Source organism: Neopelma chrysocephalum, unplaced genomic scaffold (genome assembly GCF_003984885.1).
Source record: "Neopelma chrysocephalum unplaced genomic scaffold, ASM398488v2 Primary Assembly neopelma1_102, whole genome shotgun sequence".
In the NCBI taxonomy this organism is placed as follows: domain Eukaryota; kingdom Metazoa; phylum Chordata; class Aves; order Passeriformes; family Pipridae; genus Neopelma; species Neopelma chrysocephalum.
This window is the reverse complement of record NW_020897765.1, coordinates 421,512-448,529: the sequence shown is the minus strand read 5'-3', so window position 1 is coordinate 448,529 and position 27,018 is coordinate 421,512. Positions and strand designations below refer to the sequence as shown.

The 27,018-nt window shown below is 38.9% G+C and overlaps 1 protein-coding gene across 5 annotated transcripts in view; it reads left to right on the top strand.

Annotated features, from left to right (window-relative positions):
• MYO3A (myosin IIIA) overlaps nucleotides 1-27,018 on the top strand; it is a 119,892-nt gene that overhangs the window by 76,479 nt on the left and 16,395 nt on the right. For 2 of the 5 annotated variants that reach the window (XM_027695691.1, XM_027695693.1), the window contains 12 exons: nucleotides 6,501-6,654; nucleotides 7,851-7,939; nucleotides 9,659-9,788; nucleotides 9,909-10,079; nucleotides 12,228-12,307; nucleotides 12,926-13,003; nucleotides 15,647-15,852; nucleotides 17,954-18,065; nucleotides 19,576-19,738; nucleotides 20,391-20,477; nucleotides 23,425-23,548; nucleotides 24,719-25,637. In XM_027695691.1, coding sequence (XP_027551492.1) covers nucleotides 6,501-6,654; nucleotides 7,851-7,939; nucleotides 9,659-9,788; nucleotides 9,909-10,079; nucleotides 12,228-12,307; nucleotides 12,926-13,003; nucleotides 15,647-15,852; nucleotides 17,954-18,065; nucleotides 19,576-19,738; nucleotides 20,391-20,477; nucleotides 23,425-23,548; nucleotides 24,719-25,637 — 2,313 coding nt within the window. Of the gene's footprint in view, nucleotides 1-6,500; nucleotides 6,655-7,850; nucleotides 7,940-9,658; nucleotides 9,789-9,908; nucleotides 10,080-12,227; nucleotides 12,308-12,436; nucleotides 12,479-12,925; nucleotides 13,004-15,646; nucleotides 15,853-17,953; nucleotides 18,066-19,575; nucleotides 19,739-20,390; nucleotides 20,478-23,424; nucleotides 23,549-24,718; nucleotides 25,638-27,018 lie in introns of all 5 variants that reach the window. The other 3 variants (XM_027695694.1, XM_027695695.1, XM_027695692.1) reach the window with 2 other exon arrangements.

The window sequence follows — 27,018 nt, the reverse complement described above, 5'->3', positions numbered from 1 at the left end:
TAACACTAAGAAAAAATATTAAACTAGGTGAAAATAGAAATATTCCAGAATTCTATGTGGCACAAGAGTCAAAATTCAAATTGTAGGTAAAATAATACTTTTGCTGTTTTATTGAAGTTATTGGGGTTTATGATACACAAATTAAAATCCTTCTGAAAACTAATTTTAATTATTAGTAGAAACAGAGTATTTTGTCAGTTTTAATCACTGATTGCTTTAAGGATAAAACAGATATGAGTTTGGAATGTGTCTCTGTATGCAAGTGTGTACACTCGTGTCAGTCTACAGCTGACATACGTATCTATGTGTAAAATGGAAGGGGTTTTTTATATGGATCAATGCTTTATCCTCTTTCCAATTATTTCAGGAAATACTGTCTGGCAGTCTTAGACCTTGTAGTTGTTTTTATAGATTTTTGTGCGAGATTCTCAGACACAAGTATTTTCTTGTTTTTAATACCATCTAAAATTCAGAGAAAATTTAACCTGAACTACTGTAATTACTTAGGTGCCTTCTTTCCCAAGTGCACAAATTCACACAAGAAGGTCACTTGGCTACTGCTGTTTCTAACAGTTGGAAGATGGAAATAGCACAGACTGGAACACCATTATTTATTCCTGTAAATTCAAGCACTGACCAGGTCTCTTGGACTTGCATATGTCCACTTGGCTCAAATGTTCCCTAACTCGATCCTCACGCACTGAGGTCAAGTCTTCCTTGTTCCAGACTTTCCCTCTGGTCTCAGGGATCTGGGATTATCAGTCAAGACTGATGCAAAGAAGGCATCGAATATCTCAGCTTTTTCCATATCATCCACGCTTGTTCAGCAGCAGGACCACATTCTCCCTAGCTGCCTTTTGCTGCTGATGGACCTGCCTTGGCTTTCCTATCCCTATCCCTGTACACCAAATATTGTCTTAATATTCCTTCTCCTTTTTAATTAGAGTCAAGTCTTGTTCAGTGTAATCTGCCTTTACTTGTTTTTAAGTATTCTGGTGCAGAACATTTTGGCCAGACCTATATTAATGCAGAGGTTTGTGGTGTCACCATCTAGTAGTAACAGTTTGCCTTCTTGCGCGTACCCTGCTGCAGTAAAGTCAAGGTGGTTATTTTGCTACTGAGCACGGGATGATGAGATGAAGAAAAAAAATTAACTTTTTATTTTGACAATATCTAGTTTACCCATTTCTTTCTGTAGGAAATGATTACAACAGTTACTGACCCTATGGAAAGGGAAGGTGATCTTTACTTACAGAATCTCTAAGTACTTCAACTTTACCCGTTTCCAGTCATTCTCTCATAGATGTCATTGACTCATGGCCACATAGAATGCACCACAATGTGTTCAAGTGGTGTGCCAAGGATAATTTGTGAGTGACTCATTGAATAAGGGACACCAGCTGGCAAGTCTTCATCATGTCTCTTAGGTTCTTCTTGCTGCAATAGATTGTGGACAGATCTTTTACAGCCTTTAGCAATTGTCAGTTGTTACAGGGCAGTTCTTTGCCTCAGAACCTTATTTACTTCAGCCTCCATAATCTTCAGGCAAGGTCATTATCTAACTTTGCTTGTTTGAAGTATATACATGTTTATGCCTACAGTCCATTTCCTTGGTGGGCTAGTAGAAGAATGGTGTATGACATGCTATAACCTTGCAGTTATCCTCCTGTTGTCAGATTTAAAGGATGTTCCACTAGCTACCTGTCTGCAGTGTGTTTTTATGTAAGTAAGTGAAGGCCTTCTGTTCTTGATGTAAGCAACGCTTTCCTCAGTTTTATTGCTATGAACAAACGTTCTGCATTCAAATCACAGGTTATTCTTCTAAGACTCTTTTTTCTGGTGCTTATACACACATTTCTATTCATATTTCATTTTTACCAGTTCTAATATTTCTATTACAAGCGTCCACATCCTACCTCTAATGCCAACCAAGTGCTTGTCTACTTTAATTTATATCACACCACTACAGATTATATCAAACTTCATTACATTATCTTGTAGCAGTCTCCAAAGATACTAGTATATCAGTGCAGAATGAGCTATATAGATTAAGTTTGTGCAAGTGTGGGTGTAAATCTCCCCCTTTCAGAGACAGGAAAATGAGAAATTATTTTATGTTACAACCCAATGGCACAGATTGATTTGCAGTATGATTCACAGTCATTATAAGGCATCAGTTTTCACTTACTTATGACATGGTTTTTCCAGTTTTACATCACAAAAACAGACTTCAAGAAAGCAGGTGGCTTCAGAATCTTTTATGTACACTGTAAGGACTCTCCTGTGTTAACACCAGTAATATACTTTAATTGTAAATACAAGCCCTCCCCTCCCTGCAGACAAATAAGATAAAGCAATTTGAAAGAAAATATAATTGCTACATGTTCTATACATGGAAAAAAAGGAAATATTTTCAAAATCATATGACTGAATTTGTTGTTCTTAATGATACAAGATATCACTTATGTAAAAGCCAAACATTAGGATGACCCCTGCCCTTTGCTGATGTATCTGCCTGACTTTACAAATGACTTTGCATGCAAGGGTTTGTGTCTCCATCACTAAAAGACACTAGTTAAGTTTACGGGAAGGCTGATGCCAGCAGTCACCAAGACCTTTGTGTTGACTTTTCATTAGCCCAAGCTGATGGTTGTACTGATGGAGCAATCCTGTCACTGGGGACCCAGGATAGTATCTCTTCACAGACAGACATGTCAGATTGTTCTGTGCTGCCTCAGAAATCTGTAACATGACACCGCACTGCACCCTGTAGATCCACTCAAGGAAGACTGAAAAATTTAAATTATTTCACGCTTCCCTCAAGAGAAGTAAAATGTATAGGTATATTATTTCTTCCTTCTTTTCCCTGCTTTGCCCTTTTCAATTCCTTATCACACACAATTAGAGGAAATCTGACATATCTAGTGGGAAGTCGAGGCCTAAATCAGTTAAATATAGTTTAGTTCATAGTTAACCCATGTCGATCTAATAAGTAGTGATTATGTCACTGGAGAAGGTGAAAAAGTTTGGGCAACTTGAGCAATGAAGCCATAGGGTAAATGAACTCATAGGGTTGAACTTTACTTTCAATTTTGCAGGTAATATGGTTTTACAGTTGTTAGTGGTTTCTTTTCTGTATCTGAATCTGAAAGTGTTCACAGTTTTGCTTTCCATGGAAGTGTGGCCTGAGAAAATATGGCCTCAGTAGTGACAGGAATAGTAGGAAGGAACAATGGTACTATCCCAACCTGAGACTCAGGGTGTCTGCTAGTGCAGAGTGTTTGTGAAGTCAAAATTAAGGGAATTTATTATTTATTGTTGACTTAATGTTTGCATTTAAGAATAAAGGCTTTTAGACCTGAACGCAATCTTGCTGGCACAAGTTTTTTTTTATTTAATATTAAGTAAAGTAGAACTTCTGGACCTTCAGTGCCATTCTTCAAGGTGTTTCCTTTACATGTTAGGTACTAATGTAAGTAAATTTCTGTCAGCTCCATGATCTGCAGGTCACATTGTCCAGCAAGACAACCTTCCCATTTCTTTCTCATTTGTGATTCCCCCATAAAAAGTAAAAGGTGTAATAGCAGATAGCTAAAACATTTTGGAAAATGGCAAGTTTGCTGTCAGTTGGAAAGATGATACTTTTTGCATTAAATGTATGCAGTGTTTATGTTCTTATGACAATTTAATCTTCTGCTTTAAGCTGGAAACAGTTCATTCTGAATAAGTCTCTGGTGTTCCCATTTAAACCAAAGTGTCATCATAACATGTTCTCAGCAAAATGCCATTATATTATTAAACATTAAGACCATTTCCTAATGCATTTAATAATTCATTGTTATTAAGTGAAATCAGATTGCACAAGCTGATGTTAACTAGTTTTGATTACAGAAAAAATACCATGCAATACTGAGGTGAGATAGGAGCCCAATTAATAGTGTAACTGTTATTCCATTTGACCTCCCATCCACAGGCATACTTTCAAATGGATTATGCTTTAGAATTTCAATAAGCAGCCATTTTACAGAGCTTTCTTGTCACAAAACATCATGGGGTATTATAAAATCCTGTAACTGATTCATCTTATTAATTCAAATAAGATCTATTTCATTACAATTTTATGATGTGCATCATTAAGGCTTTTATACTTGCTGCTTGTATCCTAATAACATGGTTGAAACCAGCATTGCATAAAAAAAGGTAATATAGTATCGTTTCTGAGTCATCTGTCACATTAGTGCCTGGGAGACTGGGTTATCAGCCATCCTCCAGGAGCCCATGGAAAATGATGGAGTGAACTCTTTCCATATCCTACTGGGCAGATGGCAGCATTGCCAAAACTGTCAGCACTGGCTGACACTCATTCAGTTGTCGAGGTGCAGACACAAAAGACTGAATGGTCACATATGCAGCAGGCTTGGAGGTCAGGCCCTGCATGCTGGTCAGACAGTGATGGGAGCAGATGTTGCTGTTACAGCATAGTAGTACAGCTACTACAGAGCTTCTTTCTTTTTCAAGGAGAACACTTTTATCAGCTCTCTAAACCAGCCTCTCTCACAAGCATTTGAAGTTGGAAAAAGTTAATCATTAGATAAGTTGGTTGTGAGAGCTTGTTGGACGATATCCCGATATCCGAGTGTCACAGAAACTCTCTTCTCTTCTAATACATTCATCCTGAGCAATCTCTTTCCCTTGCCCCACTGATAAGTGTACTCTTGATAATCCCAAGCAGTAACAGTTGGCTCCATGAATGTAACATCTGTGTGTCAGTACAGCTGTAACCTTTGGTTAAGCTGCCCCTACTCCAGTGTTATCTTTGGGAGATAACAGAGACTCATTCCCTTTCTGCCACTAGGTATATAATTAACTTTTTGCCTATGTCAGTGATACATTTATTACTCTCCTGTCGTGTCTCGCTACTCAGGTCATTGATTAAAATAAAAAGCAAAACTCTACCTGTCCACTGCTTCAGGGCAGACATGAATGAAGTTAATGTTATGTGTCTCAGATGAGGAGCCCTCATGGGGCTGTAGGAGAGATTCTTACTGATAACACCCTTGTACAGCATAAAAACTGAGCCATAACCTATCCTTAGAGTGAAGAGTGTCCTGGGAAATTAGATCAATCTAGATACTGGAAGAGTTTAGGTATATATTTCATGTTGTCTTTCAAATGGATCAGCAGATTTGTTTATTTGTGCCTGTATGTCCAGGAGAGTGTTATTGATTTTATCCCTTTTACTGTTTCTCTCTGGCTTAGAAATTTAGAGGTATGAAATATAATAACGTGCTTTTCTGTTGTATATGGCAGTTAACTTCTTTTTCAAATACTCAATGTATTGCCTTCTTCACTCATTCAGACTCAAGTGAATGACACATAAGGAGAGGTCTTTCAGGGTTAGAGGTCTTTGAACTCATTAATATTAACCATCATTCATGTTTATGACACTCTCCTCACAATGAATTCAAACCTGTAATGTTAACACCATACATGAACACAACACTTTTATGAAGTCCTATCCTTTGGCAGAGGGATGATTTTTACAGTAGATCAAAAGGCTTAGCAGTGGATAACTGCTATTTTTTATATGTAATGCAGGCAAAAATAGGGAGGCATGGCAGTCCCTAGGGCATCCTTCTCTTGGTAAATCTATGCCTCTCCTCTGCCTTGCTAAAGGATTAAGGAAGGTCATTCTTGTATTCTTCAGCTATAATCTAAATTATATTCAAGATAAAACCATCACAACATGCTGTGGACACAACATTTGTTATCCTTTTTTTTTTCAGTCTGGTGGGAATCCAAAGATATTTGCAGTCTTCAGGAGAAAACCAACCAGACCAAACCAACCAACCAAACAAAAAAACCCCACCCCGCCAGCTTTTCTGTTGTTTTTAAAACTTGGGGATTACCTTTCCCTAGTTCCTTAAAAGGAGTGAAAATGAGGTAGAGGCAAATCTGAGCCAATTTATTTAATTTTTAGAAAGTATGTATACAATTCTTTAATTATTAGAAAGTATGTGCACCTTTCTTCTCTTTTTTCCATTTTGAGGAGCGTGATCGAACAAGTAAGGCTGTTGTAATCTGTGGTCACTTTTGTAAATCTTGGCCACTGTACATCACATAGATGTGAGCAATGAATTGGGAATGTAAATCTAGCTCTAAATGGCTAAATTTTCTACATTGCAAACCAGGGAAGTAACTAGGCCCTGAGGTCTCCATCTGCAAACACTATACTTTATCTTCTTCAACTCTATTTCTTTAATTCTTGCTATTCCTGAAAAGTATCTTTCTTTACCAAATATGTCACAGGAATATTGAACATAGGTATTCAGAAACAAATATCCCAACTGACATTTGTTTCTGCAAAACCTTGATGTCTTTAGTCCCGAGGCATACTTTTTCAATGTAGTTTTAATTTGCTACAATTAACAGTTTGTGAATTATGTCCTGAAGTGGTTCTGTATACACAGCCAAAACATGCCTTCTGTTGCTTGCTACAGAATGAATACCTTTATGAAGGTGTTGATGCAAGAGTTATAGAATATGAGGACAACAGACCCCTCTTAGATATGTTCCTGCAAAAACCAATGGGTTTATTGTCTCTGTTGGATGAGGAAAGTCGATTCCCACAAGCAACAGATCAGACACTTGTAGGTAAGTATATGGTTTATTTTACAGTCTTGCAGCATGTCTTCTGTTAGATTTCTGTTTGACATGCACAATTCAGGCTACATGCTAGTTATGTTTTTAGTGAGCCCTCATTCCAGTGTCACAGTATGTTTGAGGGAGACATGCATGTAGGGATGGTTGTGTCCTTGAAGTTCATAGAGAAACATCAAGATTACAAATGAACCTGATTTTGCTGATCCAGGTTTCAAATTCTCCAGCCTTCAGGAATTTTTAGCTGCGGGATTTGAAAGGTAAAGATCAGACTGAGTTAAAACTCTAGATTCATATGCCAAGAACACTTTGCAAACTGAGTCATGTTCAGCTCTGAGATCTTTGATAAGCCATATCTGAACAAGAAGTTTAATACTTTTTTAAGAGTAATGGCTGCAAACATGATTCAGTGCATTTCAGCCAATTATGCTTCCTGATTTTTCTTCTATTTGGAAATTAAAATTAAAACACCTAAATGTGTTGTAATTCAGATCTTGAGTATTTTAGTGCTGCTGAGTAGTTGCATTTCCCATTGATTTAGTTTAGTCATATTTCTGTGCAGATAAATCCTTGTTTTGCTCATTTTTGAATGTGCAAAATGTCCTATTAGAGTTTTACCCACCACCTAGTCACAAAACCTAATAACATCCAGTAACAATGCCCATGTTAAAGGAATTACATGAGCTTGTTGTCTTTCAATCTTCATACTTTTTAGTCTAGAGTACAGAGGCCCTCAATCAATCAGTAAGTGTTTTCTCACAATTCCTCAAGGAATCCTTAGGAAGGATTGTTTCATATATGAAGATCTAAACCTTGGAAAGGCAAGCCCTAGAAGTGTTCAAAAAACGCGTGGATGTGTCACCTGGGGACATGGTTCAGTGATGAACACAGTGGTGTTGGGTTAATGGTTGGACTCGATCTTAGAGGTCTTTTCCCACCTTAATGATTCTATGATTTTCTGAGGTCACACAGAAAAAAAATGGTACAAAGTAAGTAACTTGTCCGAGAGCTTCCATATTCTCTATCCAGTGCCTTTTGTTACAAGACCATTATGTCCTTGAAAACATCAGTGTCTGTTTTGTGCTTCTGCATTGCTAGAGAAGTCAGGCAATATCCTTAGGGGGATACAGCTTCAGAAGAAAATTATTGTGCAGTAACTCCAGTAAGATGAGTTATGTGTTTCCTTTCAGAAAAATTTGAAGATAATTTGAAGTCAAAATATTTTTGGAGACCCAAAAGAGTAGATCTAACCTTTGGAATTTATCATTATGCAGGAAAGGTAAGAGACCTGATGGTATTAGTGGGGGATTGTTGAATGGTAGGGCTGGAAGGAAATAGAAGAGGTCAGCTGTCATCTATTCAGGCTTGACATGGGAATGTTGGTGGTGCCTTACATATCAAAAGCAAATTGAAAAGTTATTATCCCTCATTAAAAAAAAAGCAATAGCAGGAGTGTATTTTTCTTAAATGTCAACAGGTAAATAAACTGGCTGTAGTATAGAAGATCCAAAACACAACTGTTATGTAATGCAACTTGGCGCTCTTCCTCTTAGTTCCTGAAAGGCCTGTACCATGCTTGTTCTAATCAGAATCCCACTCCTTTCTTTCTACTTCCTCCTACACCCCATCAGCCTTAGTTCTGTACTTTGTCATCACCCAGATAGGTAGTGCAGGCCCTGCTTTCTGCTTCATTTGATGAGCAGTGTCTTGCCTTCCTGTACAAGGTGACTTCCTGCACGTGCCTTTCAAACTCAGGAGGAGTTGCTGTCACACTGCTGCAAGATGGTGCTGGTCAAATGAACCTTGCCTTGTGAAAGCAGGAGCTCCTACCTCCTTTCGAGCTCTTTTAAAGGGTACAGAGTGAGCACTGGTGCCTCACATAGGAAACCATGTTGGATCTGTGCAGTGCTGGAGCAGCTGGCCTGGGAAGAGGCAAATACTGCACATCAGCTGATGGAAGATAACTTAAGCCTTATGTAAGACAGTCAGCTATAAAGAGCCTGCAGTAACTCCTCTGAACCTCATCTCCAGCTGAATTGCATTTCACCAGCATAGCATATCTCACTGCTGAAGAGTGGAAAGTCAGGTCTCCCTGTACCATTCCTGTTTACCAGCCACTGAAGATGGGGATTACACCGGTGCCCCATCAGCCCTTTCCAGTGTTCAACAAGCTTTTTCATTAGGACGTTTCTCCTAACTTACGTCTCCATTGCTGTAATGTAAGTTCTTTACTCCTAGTCCTGTTTGCTGTGGAACTGGAAAACTATTTATTTCCTCTTCCTTTACAAGCCTTTTTCCTAATTTAAGATTCTTACTGAGTTGTTTTGTGAGGGGTTTTCCTAAATTAAGCATGCCAGTATCTTCTACTCTTCGTGACAGGTCAGGTTTTCTTGTGAATCCTTTACAGCATCATTGAGATAGAGTCCTGGAGTTACATTTTGAGTTACGTACACCACTACTGGAATTTTTAGAGAGATTTCAATTGCCAATATGCAGTTTTTGATTTTGCAAACTTCCTCTACAATTAATTCAGAGATCCCTAAGAATAGTGGTAAGTCCTGAGTCCAGTACAGCACAATATGAATAGCACAGAAAGATTGTACAGTAATGTGGGTAATCCTGTGTGATATGATTGATATCGAGTGCATTGTTAATTGTGCATTTACACATGTACTGGTGTAAAGGAAGACTACAATATACTTGTCCTACTGATAAATCCACGCTGCCTAAGACTACTGTTAACATATCTGCATTAGGAAAAATAAATGTCTCAAGCTACTTTGGAATGATGGATTTGCTTTTAGTGATCTGCGTCATATCTCAGTATTGAAAAGTTAGAACTTTCAGTGATCAAAAGAAAGACTGCAAGCAAGAGTGAGCCTGATAGCTGAAAAACTATTTGTGTATCTTCATATATTAAAAGCCATATGCCAGAATGCTTAAATTTACAATTGCTTTTCAAAAACCAAGAAGATGCGTAAATGCACTTTTTAAACAGGTTCTATATAATGCAAGTGGATTCCTAGCCAAAAACAGAGATACTCTGCCAGCTGATATTGTACTGCTACTGCGATCATCTGAAAACAACCTGACGCGACAGCTGGTAACCCATCCTCTTACAAAAACAGGTATTGCTGGTGTGGTAATCTTCTTAGTCTTCTCTAGCCTTCATGATGAACACTGCTAGGTTTCACATGACTACTCACTGATGACATTACAGGCTTTGTGGCTTAACTTTCCAACCCTAGAATCTATACAGAATGGAGCCCCATCCATCCCAAGGTGCAGGGGAGGGATTGGTCTGGTCAAGTGCCAAGGAAGTGGTAGAGACTTCTTTCAGGGTCCTCTCTTCAGGGTAGGGGAGCAATACAGGGAGTGGAGTGCATCTCTTGAGTTGAGGACCGAACAGAAAAGATCAGGTAAGTTACTGGCCTTTTTTTGGGCATGCCATATATAAATTGCCTGTTTTGTCTCAGTGCAATTTATCTCTAAAGTACTAGAGAATGAAGGTTGGGGCTCTTAACATCTGCTGCAAAGAGTGAGGAGACACTTCTCAATTTATTCAGTCTTTTAGTCCTTTAGAGTAGGTGACTGATGGGGTCCAAGTAGTAAGCCCTTTCTTGAGGAGTTCATCAGTTGAGGTGGAGAAATAAGATTGGCTCTACAGAAATTACTCCTAAGCTGCATCTTAGTTGAACTGTGTCCTTGCACAGTGTCCTACCTGCCATTTTAGGGTGATGGGTAAGTCTCCTTACAACCAGTTTGTTATTGTATTGTAGGACTCCCTGTGTAATGGCATTGATGCCACACAGTAAGTACTTTACAACTTTACTTCCTTGTACGATTACATGGGAGATGTATTTCTAGCAGATCAGAGAAGCTAAACTGGAAGAGTCTAATGGAAATTTCCCTAAAATGTTATCGTAGCTCACAGAAACTAAGGTTTTGGCAAGGCTTCTATTCTTCACAAAGGGAGCTTTGCTCATGGAATGCAAAATTTGGTCTTGAAGTTCTATTTTAGGTGAGCGTTCCTGGGAAAGCACAGAGCTCGATGTCCTTGCCTGAACTTTTTGACTTGTTGATATTTGCTAAGATACTAATAATTTCTGTAGAAGCAAAGTAAGGGTCCACGTGATCCCAAGAACTGATCCCAAGTCTTAATGTTTTGCAAGATAATTCTGAAGGCTGTTTTGGTCTTCTTGTTAAATATTGTAAAACACTGTGTAGCCTTCTGAAACTGACTGAAACCATCCAGCTCTAGCCAACTAAAAGTTAGATTTCTGATCTGTTATTCATCTAGAAGCAGTGAAATTGTAGAGGTTTACTTAGAGTTCAGCCCATCTTGCTATCTCAAGTGTTTCTCTTAGGACGGGAAAAATCTCCTCTGAATGTGCTGCTATGCACTGAATACAGCAGGGATCCTGTAGACACCTCACTTTCAGATAGCTAGTTAGGTGTGAGTAATCCTCTCTTTTTCCTTCCCACCCTGTGATATTCAGCTGAACCCAAGGGAGGTTTAGCTCTTGATATCATCAAATAATATGTGATGCATTAGCTCACCATGCCATATATCTGCAGCTGTTATTCCAACTCTTACCCACCTTTTACTGATAGCAGCTGAGCACAGAGAGATATAGGCTCTCCCAGTGGAGAATGAGATCCCAGAGGTGTTTTGTTATTAGCAGAAGCAGTGGCAGTGTGCAGCACTGGTTAGGGTTTATCAACACAGAGAGACATGATGGAAAGCTCAGCAGAATTTTCATTATATGTTTAGAAGACAAATGTGTGTGTAAACCATGCCAGTGCACCTAGTCCTTCAAAGTCATAATGAAGGTATTGCTTGATTAAGTATTTCAAGGTCAGAGTCTTAAGACTATGTCTGTGCTAGTGAAACCAAACAGAGCTAGTGAACAGTAGCTGAAACACTCCCAAAGGACTGCCCATTCTGATGAGTGGGACAGGTTTGGATCGTCTCAGTTACTAGCCTCCCAGGAATACCTAGGCACACATCAAGAGAAAGTGCAGGCCAGCAATGGTTTCCAGCAAGCTCTGTGGAAAGGGATTAAAAGAACCAGGAGGTTAAAAGAGTAGTGAAGTATAGAGTTTAGCTGTTTGAGTCCTGCTATGTCACTTGCCCTCAGGTCCAGATAAGGGTGCTGGCACTTTATTTTTTTTAACTAATATATAGGTAGCATTGGAACTACAGTAATACAATAACATTCTTAGAGTAAAACCACACGGATAATCTAAGAGGTATCTTTCTTACTTTCTGCAGCAGTCTGGGGTTTTTTTGTGATCTAGTAGATGACATAGGAACTGAAGGAGAAAAATCATCCCTTTTCATCTTCATGCAACTTCTTCAAAGCTTGTTCCATCCCAAGAGTGAAAGGGGAAACAAGGACATACTCTGAAAAATTCAACAACCTTTCTAATCATATATATAATATATATATAATCATATATATAATCTCTCACACTGGAGACATGAATAAGGTGGTTCAGCATCAGTTTTAGTTTAGATGAGATGTAAACACTTTGCTAGTTTACTTTTTTCCATCTTCCCGTAGGTAACCTGGCACACACTAAAAGCAAAACTACAATCAGTTACCAAATGTGGACCTCTCAGAAAACAATAAGTCATACAAAGGTAAGAAAACTGATTTTGTGATTCTGCATTGAACATTAATTTAAACTAGAAAGGCAATACTAGTTTTGGTATTAAAACCTTAAAACCTTCCTTGGTTTTTCTCCCTCTCCTATTTTCTTTTCTGTTTAGCTGGATATCTTTGTGTTGTGCAATTCATATTCCTTCCGTGAGGTAAAAACCTAACATTTCCCTTCTTTCTGGCTATAGTTTTATAAAAACTTCAGGGGGAAAAAATATTATTTCCTAGCTGTATTGTAGCAAAAAGAGAAATTAAAATATCGCTGTGGAGTATAGCCATGTTCCATAGGGAACTACTAAAATAACAGTGATGATGGAATAACTAAAAGGACCTCAGACATTGTCAGGTTATTTGTGGCAGTTATTAGATGCTCTGTTATCAAATTGTGCCCTCTGTGTGTGAACGTTTGTGTATTGTGTAGCAAAGTAATGTAACGTACTGGTGTAATTGATTTGTGCTGTGATCATGCTGTAACTTTTGCTGCGTAGAATAATTTTTTAATTATTTATGTTCTCTGAGGGGTGCTTTCTTGTGGCATTGGAAGGGCAATACAGGCTCACTAGAGCTAAAAAGTGTAATTTCTTTCTTCATCTCTGTAGAATGAAGCAGGAGATACTGGACATCATCCTAGAGAGACAACCAGCATGAAAACACAGACAGTCGCTTCTTATTTTAGAGTAAGATTTCAAATCTTTTAAAATAGATTTCTAGAGTACAATAAATGTTTATTCTTCTTGATGGTCACTGCTCAGAGGCTGATGTGAGTCAATCCTTGTGGCACCTTCAGCAGCATTCTGGACCTTCCCAAGCACTGGCTCTGATGCTGATCTTGCAATAGAAAGTAGCTATGAAGAGCATTCTTTCCTCCAAAGTGGTGCTCACAGTTGGTTCACTTGGGCTCAGCTCTGAATTTCCAACTCTTATTTAGTCATCTCTCTCAGCAAACCATAAAGTGGCTGAGACGATGTTCATGACAAATTGGATGCAGGACTCGACGAAATACTAATTTTGCCAGCAATGCTAAACTAGGAGGAGCTGTCAACCCCCTCGAGGGCAGAGAGGCCCTGCAGAGAGACCTCAACAAATTAGAGAGATGGGCAATCACTAACAATATGAAGTTTAACAAGGGCAAATGCCGGATTCTTCGCCTTAAAGGGGCAACCTTGGTTGTGTGTATAGACTGGGGAACAAGAAGCTGGAGAGCCGTGCCACAGAAAGGGACCTGAGGGTTCTGGTCGATGGCAAGTTGACTATGAGTCAGCAGTGCCCTGGCAGCAAGGAGGGCCAACCGTGTTCTGGGGGGCATCAGGCAAACCACTGTCAGCCAGGCAAGGGAGGGGATTGTCCTGCTCTGCTCTGCACTGGGGTGGCCCCACCTTGAATATTGTGTGCAGTTTTGGGCACCGCAATATCAAGAAGACTTTAAGCTATTAGTGTCCAAAGGAAGGCCACAAGGATGGTGAAGGGTCTGGAGGGGAAGCTGTATGAGTAGCGGCTGAGGTCACTTGGTCTGTTCAGCCTGCAGGAGACTGAGGGGAGACCTCACTGTGGTCTTCAACATCCTCAAGAAGAGAAGAGGAGGGGCAGGCACTGATCTCTTCACTCTTGGGACCAGTGACAGGACTCGAGGAAATGGCCTGAAGCTGAGTCAGGAGAGGTTTAGGTTTTCACCCAGAGGGTGGCTGGGCACTGGCACAGGCTCCCCAGCGAAATGGTCACAGCACCACCTTTAACAGAGTTCAAGAAGGGTTTGGACAATATTCTCAGGCACAGGGTGTGATTCTTGAGATGTCCTGGGCAGGGCCAGGAGTTGGACTTGATGATCCTTGTGGGTCCCTTCCAACTCAGCATATTCTATGATTCTGTGACTTATAAGAGTTCAGTTACATCTATGACACAACAGTAAGGAGCCATATCTCTGTTCAGTAGATACAATTGCCCAGCTTTGTGGACTATGAAGGATAATTTCAGCCTAGATATCATGGCAGTCCAAAGCTGCAAGGTGTTCTTAAGTTCTAGATGGAAAAAATACTGAATCTCATTCAAACCTAATGTCTGTGATTCAGTGCATTATCAGCACATCAAGCATCATAGGCTGCAAATGAGTTAATTATATTTACACTTTTCTGGTACTGTTTTCTGTAGCAAAAATCCTTGCTCAGATCGTGCTAGCTAATGCTCTTAAATGAAGATTCAGCTTCAGCCCCACTGGTTTACTCACACACAGAAACCTATGGGTGATTGAGAAAAGCATATGCCACCTCAGACTGCAAGGGAAAAAAATTATCCATTAGCGTGTCCTACTTGTTTGTGTTCAATTGGCACACTAGTGATGAAGATAATTAAGCACTTTGCTGCATGATGCAGCTTCTGTCCAGAATGGAATTGCACATTTTAATAGGAAACATATGGCTCTTGACGTCCTACACTGGTTTCATGTACCCAACCTACTGCTGAACAGCATTACCTCCTGGCTACTTCTTTCTGTTGAGTCAGGTTGAATCTTGAGGAATGAGTCTATTCATTTGTGTTCTAATAAGATCCTCCCATGAAGCAATTTCGCACAACACCAGTCAAGGTTGTTTACAGCCAGATTCCCCTCAGTTGGCATGTGGAGCTACAAGCTGCGTCTCCTCTGCTAGCCTAGTACCCTGGTGAGGTGGGAAAAATGCAATTTTGTGATTTGCAAAAAAAATGCAAAATTGTGATTTTGTGTACTTCTAGTTTTGCTCTCCTCAAAAGTTTCCTCTTAGCAGGGCAGCTATAGTATCAGCATCAGTCTATACAATGATCAGGGGTGTGTCAAGATCAGAGCAGTTCAAGCAGCCCTTCTTCTGGGGTGGCCTTCATTTCCTCCAGTCTGATGAAGGGATTTAAATATTTACTGGCTTGCTGCTGTTCCACTTCCCATCCATAGATGGATGATTTACATCCTGGGTGAAGAAGGGTCCTCAAATAGGTGACAACAAGAAAAAGAAGAAATGGGCTGAAATTACCTAACAAAGCTCCAAGGTAAGCAAATAAGCGTAAGGAGAGCTTCTGTCATATGATGGACATTATAGAAGTTTGTGAGAATGTCCTGAGTGAAATGTGGTACATTTATTTGGAATCATTGTTTCTTTCAAGTAGAAACTTAGAGATCTTATCAAAGCTAGAATTGTTGTTGGGTAATTTACTTCATCTACTCTTTAATTACCAGCTTAATGAAATATAAATGGACATGATTCTGATCCTATGAAATAAAATTTCAACTACACATGGACCTATATACAAGTTTTATAAATATCCTGGTGGCAGATCTTTTGTTATTTTTTTTGCAGTATTCTCTGATGGATTTGTTATCCAAAATGGTTGTCGGACAGCCTCATTTTGTCAGGTGCATCAAGCCAAACAATGACCGGCAGGCAAACAAGTTTGACAAAGAAAAAGTGTTGGTTCAGCTGCGTTACACAGGAATTCTGGAGACAGCAAGAATTCGAAGACAGGGTTATTCACACCGTATACTATTTGCTAACTTCATAAAAAGGTAACATTGATGTGAAGAAGCTCTTTTCTCTCCTACCATTGCTGTCCAGTATTTTTTAAGCATCAGCAGTGTTTTTGGCATGATCTTTTGAGAAAAAATACAAAGACATTTCCTGTGACAAAGATTATAGTCTGGATGACAAAGACTAGTTCAGGCACAAGATTAGTGACCTGTTTCAGATGTGTAGGGGCAGATGATGCATCTCAGGATGATTTTTCAGGCTCCCTGTGCATTTCAGTAAGATTTACTTGCTTATAATCTGCACTTTTTTTTCAAAGACTTGAGGTTTAGAAGTGTAATACTTCAAATTAAAGCCAAGAATTTGGAGCCACAGCATCCAAAGAGCACCACAATTTCTCTAGCTCCTGGCCTTCAGCAGTGTGCAGCATCTGCTTGTGTAGGGTAGATGATAACTTGGTATTGCTAGTCTAGGGCTGAAAAGTTTATTAAGTGCATAGTTCTGTTTAAAATATAATTCCTAAGGTTTTTTTTAATCACTTGTTAAAAAAAAAAGAGTAATGAACTCAGTATGATTTATAATTTCTTTAACTGTCTCTTCCTCTGCCCCAAAAATCTGCACTTCTCTATTACAAGTAAAGACCCTGAAAGAGGTGTGGAATGGAGATCAAAACTGGGAAGAATCAAGCAATACCCATTCAGACAGAACCACTTAAAAGTAACAGAGCACTAGAAGCAGAGAGCTAGTAGCAGAGTGCTGCAGGTGCATGAGAAGAGAGGGGAACAACAAAGGGATGTTTTCATAGCACTGTTTCTGGAAAGAATAATCCTAGGACTGTTGCTGTTTTGGAAGAGTGCAGCATGGGAAAAGATAGTTATCACCACATCAAGATCCGCTATGGCTTTTGGCGACTGCTCTTTATTAAAAAAACAACTTTACTGTTTAGGTAAAAGAGAGGGAAGCAGCAAACATAACGGGGTAGCTCTCCAGAGAGTGTGCCCTTGATTGCAGTGAGGCTGTGCGTATCTCTGGCACTGAGGACATGGCCTTCAAACAAAAAGGGATTTTTATTAAGTATTTGTCTTCTTATTTTGGGTTTGGTTTTTTTAATAGTTGAGAGTTACAGGTAGATCTGAGATAGCGGTGACATTATTTTGTTAGAATAAAAATAAGCCAATTCATTGTGTTTTACAAAAAAAAAAGGGAACTGTAGGTGATAATGGAGGGATAGACATTGTTGCCGTTTTATTATTCCATGAGCAAACTGTTGCCATTATTTAAAGCTGATAAACCCAAGGTTTTCAGCCTTTATTTATAAAGGATGAATAACAAGAAAAAAAGCAGAATGTGCTGTCAGAATGCACACATAATTCATGTAATTTTCTTGAATTAGAAAAAAACCAAGATAGATATGGTTAATTTTGTTATGGAGCATTTTGGAAAGTCTTGGAGCAAACAAGAACTTTTCTACCCAGCAGCTGAACTGACGTATTACAGGTAATTTTTATGCATGAGCATCCTGACCTCTTTTCCTAATCAAAATTAATTCTGAGTAATGAGTCTGGCAGATTGAATGCTTACAGATAACAGCACTTTTGGACATAACATTTGTTATTTGGACATAACATATATGGAACATAGCAGTTCCAAAAGGATCTGCAAAGCTGAATCCAAGGAGGTAACAAGAGCTGCGATGCATCTCACATCATGTTAACTATCTCAAAGGTAGATGGTCTAGCACATGACATAAGATATGAAATTTTCATTATATTTCTGAATATGAAATAGTATAATTTAGGCAGAAAAGCTTTTAAAATATATTTATTTTGCCACTGAAATCACCTTCACAGAAAGCAGAGAGCAGGAAAGAACTGTTGCAGTACTGCACTTCAGTTGCACACTTTTTAAAACCTTCTGGTGTTGATACAGAATTAAACAACCCTCCAGGGTGTGCAATATGTCACTCATCCGCTTTGGATTGAGTTTCTCAGTACTGCATATAAATCACAGCAATTTCTCTCATATGTTGTTTTAGTTTTTTCGGTGCTATGTTTTCTTTCAGGCAACTGTTTTTATTATTTAAATGTATTTGCATATATTGCTCTTTAGTAATCAAATAAAAAATCATGCATTTGTCTTTAGGTATTATCTCATCTGTTACAAAACAAATGATGATCCTCCAGTCAGTCCGGAAACCTGTGCTGCCATCTTGGAAAAAGCCCGCCTTGACAACTGGGTTCTTGGAAAAACTAAAGTAATTTTTTAATATACTATATCTGCATCACTGCAGTATGCCATTGTTAACTTATTAAGCAATTTGTTTTCTCACTCATTTGGTTGGAGTAGCTCTTGGTCTCTATTATTTTTAAAAAACAAACTCCTTTTTTCTGGGTACAGTTCCCTGATACCTGGCTGATATCTTCAACTTGTAAAGGGTTAAAATTCTCATCAGCTTTAGTGAGGCCACAATGCAAAACAGTATGTGACAACAACACTGCTTGCATTTCCTTTCAAAAAATGTTTTAGTATGGATCCCAGTAAGCTTAATCCAAGCTTCTTTTCTTAAGGAAAAGAAGTTATACTTCTTCCCTGTAGCAAACAGACTCACAAAGGGTAAGGAAAAGGTTTTGGCTTTCCAGTTTGAGGCTGCTGTGGCAGTCTTTGCTGAGCACTATGAGAAGAGACAGCAGGATGATCCCATTTATGTCAAGTGGAAGGAAGACTTTGAGAGAAACACACATCTGTTCCCATACGCTTGCTTTTGGTTCTAGCTCACTAATCTTCCCAGTGTGCCAGAGAGGTTCACCCACCCCCCCCCAACCCCAGATCTCAGGAGATCTGACAGAGAAATAGAAGCATCAGACAAGTACTGCATCACGTCTCTTTATTTGCTACTGTAACAGAAGTGCTAGGAAGGATATTAATAGGGAGATGGATCCTAAACGGTTTGAAATCACCTGAGTGAAAAAGAAAAACTGTTTTTCTGAGACATCTTCCTGGATACATGGGACAGAAGCCATGAAGTTGCCTCCCCCTCAGCCTTTATTTTCCTCTGCTGTGAGGTTAATAGACAACATGCAGTCAAAAGAATCATATCCTGGGATGTGAGATCTATAGCTTATGTTTACTTTAATTAGGGTTAACCTGTATCTGTACCAACAAATGGTCATGATTGAGGGAATTCTGCAAAATAAGCATAATTATTGTCTTAATTGAACAAGTTTTTCTGCGCATTTTATTTTATCCTAATATACACCGGGAATGTGTTGGTATCCCTTGTGCTAGACTAGTTTTTCAGGGCTTATATGAGTGTCATTATTGATAAAAGCAATTTAGTAAATAAACAATGCTTTAAATTTAAAATTAGAAAGTAGAGAGATTGAAGGTTCCAGGTTTGGATCATATTTATGTAACATACATTAGATTTGTGAGGTTAGCAAAACTATCAGCCTCATGGTTTTGAAAACAGATTTACAGTTAGTTACAGACTGAAGTTTTGCATTGGAACTCAAAAACATCTTCTCATGAAAACATGAATAAGAAGGGACTGACTAGAGATGCTGAAAGGGAGAGTAAGGTAAACCAACATCCTGAACAATGAAAATGCTATTTCTAACAAGAATGATCCTTTAGGTACTACAGCTGAAGAGTCTGTTCATCATTTGAAATCAGCTTGTAACTCTTGTTGATGTTAAAGGGATTGAGTGAATACAGGGCCTGGGAGGGTAACTGAAACTTTTGCTTGTTTGCCTACTCTTTTTAAGGTATTCCTCAAATACTATCACGTGGAGCAGCTAAATTTAATGCGGAAGGAGACAGTTGACATGATTATTTTGATTCAAGCTTATGTCAGAGGGTGGCTGGGTTCAAGGAGATACAAAAAGATAAAGGAACAAAGGGAACAAAGTGCTGTTAAAATACAGTCAGGTAACAGCTTTAAAACATTTAACATTTTGCTTAAAGCTAGTGCATGTGTACGGTTGATAGATGAATGTGTATGCTGGATGTGGATTTTGCTCTTTTCCTGCTGTTACATTTGACAAAATATCTTGTATTTGGTGATATCTGTTCTTATGAAGAAAAATTTCTTTTAACCAGGTTATGACAATCGCTTTGCTGAAATTACATTTCTCAGTGTTACATTTAAAAGGCAATTTTAAGAATGGAAGGATGTGATTGCACAGATGATACTGTTATTAATAATATTCTGGCATGCATTGACAAGGTTGTATAATATAATAATGAAAATAAAATGTATTAACTGTCCTAGATAATAAGGCCAATTACCCCACTGATGGAGACATCAACTGAATTTTTTAATACTTTCAAACATCATCTTATTTTACATTCTGATTCTCCTGTGTTTTGTATTCATCTAATTCATAATAACTTTACTCACCAGAAATGTAGTTTTTATGTAGATTTACTATTCATGCTCATTTGCCATGTTTATTGAAAGATAAATGCTGCAAAATATTTATGAATATTTTAATAGAGGTCTGTAATTCCAGACTTTTTTCTATTCTTAGAGCCTTTTTAGTACCTAATGAATTATTTAACTTTTGACATCTCTTTCCAGCTTACAGGGGGTTTGTTGCTCGTAAAGAATACAAAAATGCAAAACATAATAAAAAAGTGGAAGAATACATTACCAGATTTCAAGCAAGTAAGAATTGTTTGCTTTTGTAGCTTATATTGTTATATACATACACAATATGTTGATCCAGATTCTAACTATGCTGAGTGACTATGCTCATTTACATGTTCTGAGTATAATTTATCTATTATCTATCTACATACAGTGGTTGAAATGGATGACTGTATTCTGTTATCTCTATCTCAAAGGGGTTTAGAGGCACTTTCCACAGCTGTGAAGTGGGATGCTCAAATGCCATAGCAAGCCTTTTCACTGCTAGTCTAAGATGTTCAAGTATTACAGCTGGTATTGTTGAAACCCATATGACACTGTCTGTATAATGTGTGTATTCATGCCGTTTAATTAGGACTAGGTTTTGCTATGTATCAGTAACAGGTATATTTGAGAAGACTGCAATCTGTAGTTTCACTCATGTCTCTTATTTATTTTGCCCATCACTTTGTTTCTCTTTTGCAGTGATAATGACCTTGGGCCCATATGTATGCCATGGGACATCCCTTTTTCCTTCCTGTACTTTGGTCTCCCCTGTCCCTGCAGAGATGTCCCCAAGCCTCATCCAACCTGGCCTTCAAACCTGTGTCTCTCTAGCTGTACAGCTCCTGATTTCAGAGCTGCCTAGGCTACATCTGGCTTGGGGAGATCTGTTCTAGTGGTAGGTGTTCCTGCCCATGGCAGGGAGTTGGAACTAGATGATCTTTTAAGGTCCCTTCCAACCCAAAGCATTGTATGATTTTATGATTCTATAAAAGCGGCTGGCACAAATCTGCACAATTTTTTCAATAATTACAAAGGTGACAACCCAAATATGAGCTAGTGCTGTGAGTACCCAGGTTATCTAGATTTGAACCACCTCAGATATGCCTTCATGAGTATATACCACCACCAGTGTTGCTTTTAATCCTTGTCAGATGCATCTGTTAATTGCACTGAGCCAGTGCTAGTGCATACTGAAGATCACTTCACTGCAGTTGGTAGAACTTCATCAAAAAACAATCTAAAACCTGCATAAAATCCAGTAAAGCACAAAGAATAATTAGACATCTGAAAGTTGTCAATTATATTACGATATTTAGCAAATGCAAAAGTATGAATTTACCACTTTACTCTGTTGATATCCCCAATGTTTCTTCTTGACCACCTTCTTTGTCCTGTCTGCAGTTTCATTTCAACTTTTTTTCAGTGCATGAGAAACCAGGACAAAATGGAAGTCCATTTTTACTTATCTCTCTCAGTTCCTCCCCCCCCATTTATTTCTAAAGCAATGCAAAACTCCTCTTTCAGTTTGAAGACAAAGCTTAGACAGCTACTATCTCATAGCAAAGTTCTCAGAAGACTTCAAAGATGAACCAGAATAAGTCTATAAAGACCAGACATAGCTTATATTGGCATGTCCATTGACAACATAACTTGATTTGTTTCAAAATAACTCCTGTTGAGTTGGTTTCGTATGAAAATGGGATAAGACTTGGCTCATAAGTTCAAGAAACTCTAAAAGTATTCCAAGTGCTTTACAATTTGCACTTTCCTAAGGCCCTGTCACTAAGTTATATGATTGTGTTAAAATAGACTCCTTATGCTCCATTCTCAAGTGAGCTTGACCTTTCCTGTGATGCAAGACTCTCAGCACAGTTGGAGTAAGAGCTCCCATATCTACCTTGTCTGCAGGATATCTAAAGCACCATTAAGTACTCTATCCCCATACTCTTGGTACTGCATTTGGAATTAGAGTTCAAAAGAAATACTTTGACAAAACACTATGTCCTTTTTATTTTGCCAGGGATTAGTGGATTTGTGCTGAATCCCTGGAATTGCAGACTTGCCCAAATCACAGCACTGTGGAGACTGTGCCAGTTAGGAAATTATTTGCAAGTTCAGAGACTTTTGAGGCAACATTCTGAATGCAATTCAGTTTCTGATTAAGACACTTCAGTGTAGATGTCTAAATGTGACCTAGGTGTCTAAAATGCTCTTAGAGTCAGTAGAGCATAGAGTTTGATTCATTTTATTCAAAACCACCAAATGTTCAGCTCATTTGCCCCCATATTGATATCTAGTGTCATTTGAGGTGCCCCGGTTATCCTGCCTGCCCTCCAGCTTTATTTCACATTGTTCACCCAACTTTCCCTCTCCAGAAAGTCCCATCTGTCTTGTTCTTTCCGCCAGCTCCATGTAGATGCCTTGGCTATCCTGGAGCACTTCAGATGGCACTAGATACCAGTGTGCCAGCAACTGCATCAAGGCCCTAGTGACTAGTTAGCACCTACCTGTCTCAGGGAAGGGCCATGTCTGAGTCCTTATTTCTGGTTCAGATCAGAGACTTTAACCTGTGCCTCCCCCAAAGCACAAGTAGTGAGTTCCTATGCCACAGTGCACCTGGTTACTGTGGAGCTTAGCACATCTTTCATGGTGAGCTTTTTCATTTTGAATAATGAGTCTTTGCAGAAGGAGCATGAGCTAAGTCTTCTGTGACTACTGGGCTATAAAATTTTCAGTTTTTCTCTGATCTATTGAACGTTCATCTAATTCCAAGCCTGTGCCAGTTGACAGCCTGGTAATCTCTATAGGCTGATAATCAGGCATTTCCTAGGGAAATAAAAGACAGAGTAAAATCAATTGCCTGAATCAGGCAAAGCAGGTACAAGAAGCTTAGAGTACTGTGTTGTAGAGGCACTTCTATAGCACTATGCTTCTGCTTCATTCTGCATCTTCCTGTATTTTCTCTAGCATGATAAAATATGAGGAAAGAGCTTGTTTTTATCCTCGTGTAGAATGGGTACAGCTTTCTAAAATCTCAAAAAAGTTTTGTGGGACATAATCATTTCAGATGAAACATAATCATAATGGGCACCCTGGTCTGTATTTCCGTATTGGCTTTTCTTTAATGCTGTTATCATTTGACTGTCTGAAATGTGTGTGACACCCATTGCTTGTTGTTTTGCATTACAATTTGTATCAGTTGCCAGAGGATACTTACTCAGGAAGAAGAGAAAAGAACTAACTGAGACAAGACACAAATCAGCAATAATAATTCAGTCTCACTACAGAGGATATAAGGAGAGGAAGATCTTCAAAAGCAGAAGGTAATGTTATTTTCTCTTATGTCACTCAAATGTGTCCCTTTCCAGTAATTACATTGCTGAATAACAACATTGTAAGCTAAGAGTGAAACAAACTAGGGTTATTCTAGATATGTAGGCAGAGGTAATGTACATTTATGTGGAGGTTTTTAATGTCAGTAACCATTTTTATCATCTTTTCAAGCCCAGGGAATAAAGGCATTATTTAGGGAAAAGGTCAACAATATTGTGCTTACTTGTAATGTTAATGGAATCTGTCGATGAGTCTCTTTCTGGAACTAGCTCATCATAAAAATTTTCAGACAAGAGTGAGATGGATGTCTGCAAGGAACTGCTCCTCATCTTAAGCAACTGTTTGAGATCAGCATAGGTGATGACAGAGGTGAACCCCATTGTCTTGCTCAGATCAAACAGCTGCAAACTAGGTGAAGTGAATCACACTCTAAATATCTCTGCAATGTCCGAATCTCTGAAATGGAGCTAGTAGCACTTTGCTCATCTCCATTGTTTTTTTCAGTGATAGGATTTAAATAGGTGGAAACTAGTCCATAGAAGTGGAAAACAGCTATGAAGGACCTCAGACTCTTCAGCGGGAAGGAACAGGGTGCCAGATTTCATCTGGCACGGAAGTTTTATTGATAGTAACAAAGACAGTTTAAGGAATATGTCTTTGAAATATGACCTGGACCTACGCCCAGGATCACTCTTCTTGCATTCCTAGTGTGACTTGAGACAGTCAAGAATGAATACGTTTAGGATTGTGTGTATTTATATATTCTTGAGAAGCTAAAAAGTTTATGCCTTGTGTTTTTCTTAACATTTAAATTAATTCTTTACTGCTTTATCAGCCTTCACATAGCCTAGATTGTCTCCCTAGCAATTTTCTGTGAAATTTAACAGGGATGTCCCTTTTCACTCTAAGAGATAATAATGATACTAATGATTATGATGATAACGATAATAATAATAAAAATATAATGTCCCTTTTCACTTTAACAGATAATAATAACAACAACAATCTTTAATTCCAGCTATATGCACTAAATCTGTCCCATGTTGCAATGTATCAAATTGCCATTTAGTACACAAAGACCACCAAAGGTAGTTGTAAAGTTATCGCTATTCTTCATCTCCTTTAGCTATAATTTTTACTCGAAACTCTGTTCCATTCAGGGAATCACTTAGAAAGCAACAAACTGAAAACGCAGCATCCATTCGCAAGAAGGAAAATGATGAAGAATTTCAAGGTAATGAGGAAAGTCCAACTGGAGTGAAGAGTGCCCTTCCTAAGACGGAAGAAGAAGCAGCTATCATAGCAGAGGATGAATTATCTGCTGTGGAATTCCTTGAAGCACAACTGCAGCCAGCTCAAAATGATGCATTGGAAGAAGCGGCAGCTGAAGAGACTCAAGATAAAACTGATGCAGTCACTGACAGCCTGTGCTCCAAGTACAGTGACACAGGGAACATACAGGAGCAACAGAAAACATCTACTGAAGAAGAGGCAGCTTCTGTGAAGCAGAACCCTGCAGAAGAACATAGCAGTGAGGGTGAAGAACAGGACTCTTTGGAAGAGTTACCCATCAAATCTTCTTTCAAAATCACAGCCAAACCTAGTCCCCAGCAAGATCAAGATAATCAAGACACACTCAGTGCAGATCAGCAAAATCAAGAATCTGCTGTGGTCCAGCCCAGGACCAACAGGGATGTGGAAAGAAACAACCTGAAGCATGAAGCAGTGATGCCTACAGGATGTAAAGGAATTATAAGAAAAGAGTCACTAAGAAGAGGCTCAGGAAAGCAAGCTGAGGCAGAAAAACAAGGTTCAGAAGACAAAGAGAAGGCAGCAGTGGTTATTCAGAGCAGTTACCGGGGTTACAGAAGGAGGGGACAACTCAGAAAAGAAGGGAAACTACCCTGCAAAAGTCAAGAGAAAACTACAAAGAATCCAACAGAAGCAGTATGTGTTCAAAATAACAACCCCCAAAAAATAAAACATAGGGAAAGCACCAGTAGAGAGGCTGAAGACTCTAAGACACTGAAGGGAGACTCAGAGAAAGAGGCTTGTGATTTGGCAGCCTTTTCACGACAGGTAAGAAGCTTGTAAGCAAGGTATGTTGAGCAAAATACTCTGGCAATGACAGAATGGCAAAGGTATTTTACTGACTTCAGTGGCACCTAGGTTTTACTCTATAAGACAGAGATTTTGTCATTTGTGTTCTATAAGAATGCATATTTTGGTCTGCAAGAGAAAATAGCCTTGTTAGGAAGGAGGAAAAGACAAAGAGCACTAGCAAAAATAATGTTTTTAAGTTAAATGTTTTTAAGTTAAAATTAACTTAATGTTTTAAGTTAAAGTTTTTAAGTTAAAGCTTTGCCTTTGTTTGTTGAAATGTTTGTTTACCCATCTCAGTCCTTAATTCAGTAAACTTGTGAAATGTCTGTGTAAATGAAACTAAAAGTTGCTGTGTCAATGTCAGGAACTCACACATGTGCAGAGAAGTTTGGCTATAGCTGTAAAAGCAATCTTGCATCAGCAAGGCACAATCTGCTCACAGGTGTGAACCAATAAGAAGTAGCTGCAGGACTGGTGTGGAGTGTCCTGTGCGTCTTTTTTTTGTCTTCCTTTTCTTTGGGAGAAGACCCTCAGCAGGTCTTCTCACTTTATTAGAACATGTTATCCACAGCTGGCAACTGCTAGCACCTGTAAAGGGCTCGCTCTAACCGTTTCTGGAATAGCACTCTTTATTAATACAAATAGTAACAGGTTAATAAGGTTCAAAGATTGCCAGGGATAGTATCTGGCTGCAAAAACGTATTTAAATCAATATACTATACTATAAAGCCAGCTCTAATCCTAATAACAATATTCAGCAAGCATAGGGTATAGTTCTTACCCCATAGGCATCCCTATAGGGGGAGAAGGCAGGGGCATCCTGTTGACTGATCCCAGCAGTTTCAGTAGAGCCTTCCCCCTTTTCTTCCTATTCTCAACTGACTTTTATACTATTCCTTTATGTTTAGGTGGAGCTTGAGTGATTTTAGTCATAAATACCTTTGTTTCTGATTGGTGTTAAATTCTCTTGCTTCACTTTGAAAGATGCAGTCAAAAGAATACAGGGTGCATGCTCAGTGGAGGGTGGTCACACCTTAGAGGTGGGTAATTTTGGGATGAAGGTGTGCTTTAATGTTACCGCTAGGCTTTAATGAACCAAGTTCATCTGAGGAGAGAGATTTCGACATAGTTGTTGGCTCGGCAGGAGGACATCTTCATCTGTCTCCCTTGGTTGACAGGTGCTATGCAGTCTTGGAAACTACAAAGTACCACCATGTCCCCCTCCCTGCAGGGATTTCTATGGAGGGAGGCTGCGGTGTGTCCAGTCTGCTCCACCTTCTGTTCCATCCCCCATAGCAGGTCCTTACGGTATGGGGAGTCCTTGTGGAGCATGTCAACTGCATTCCATCCAGGGAGT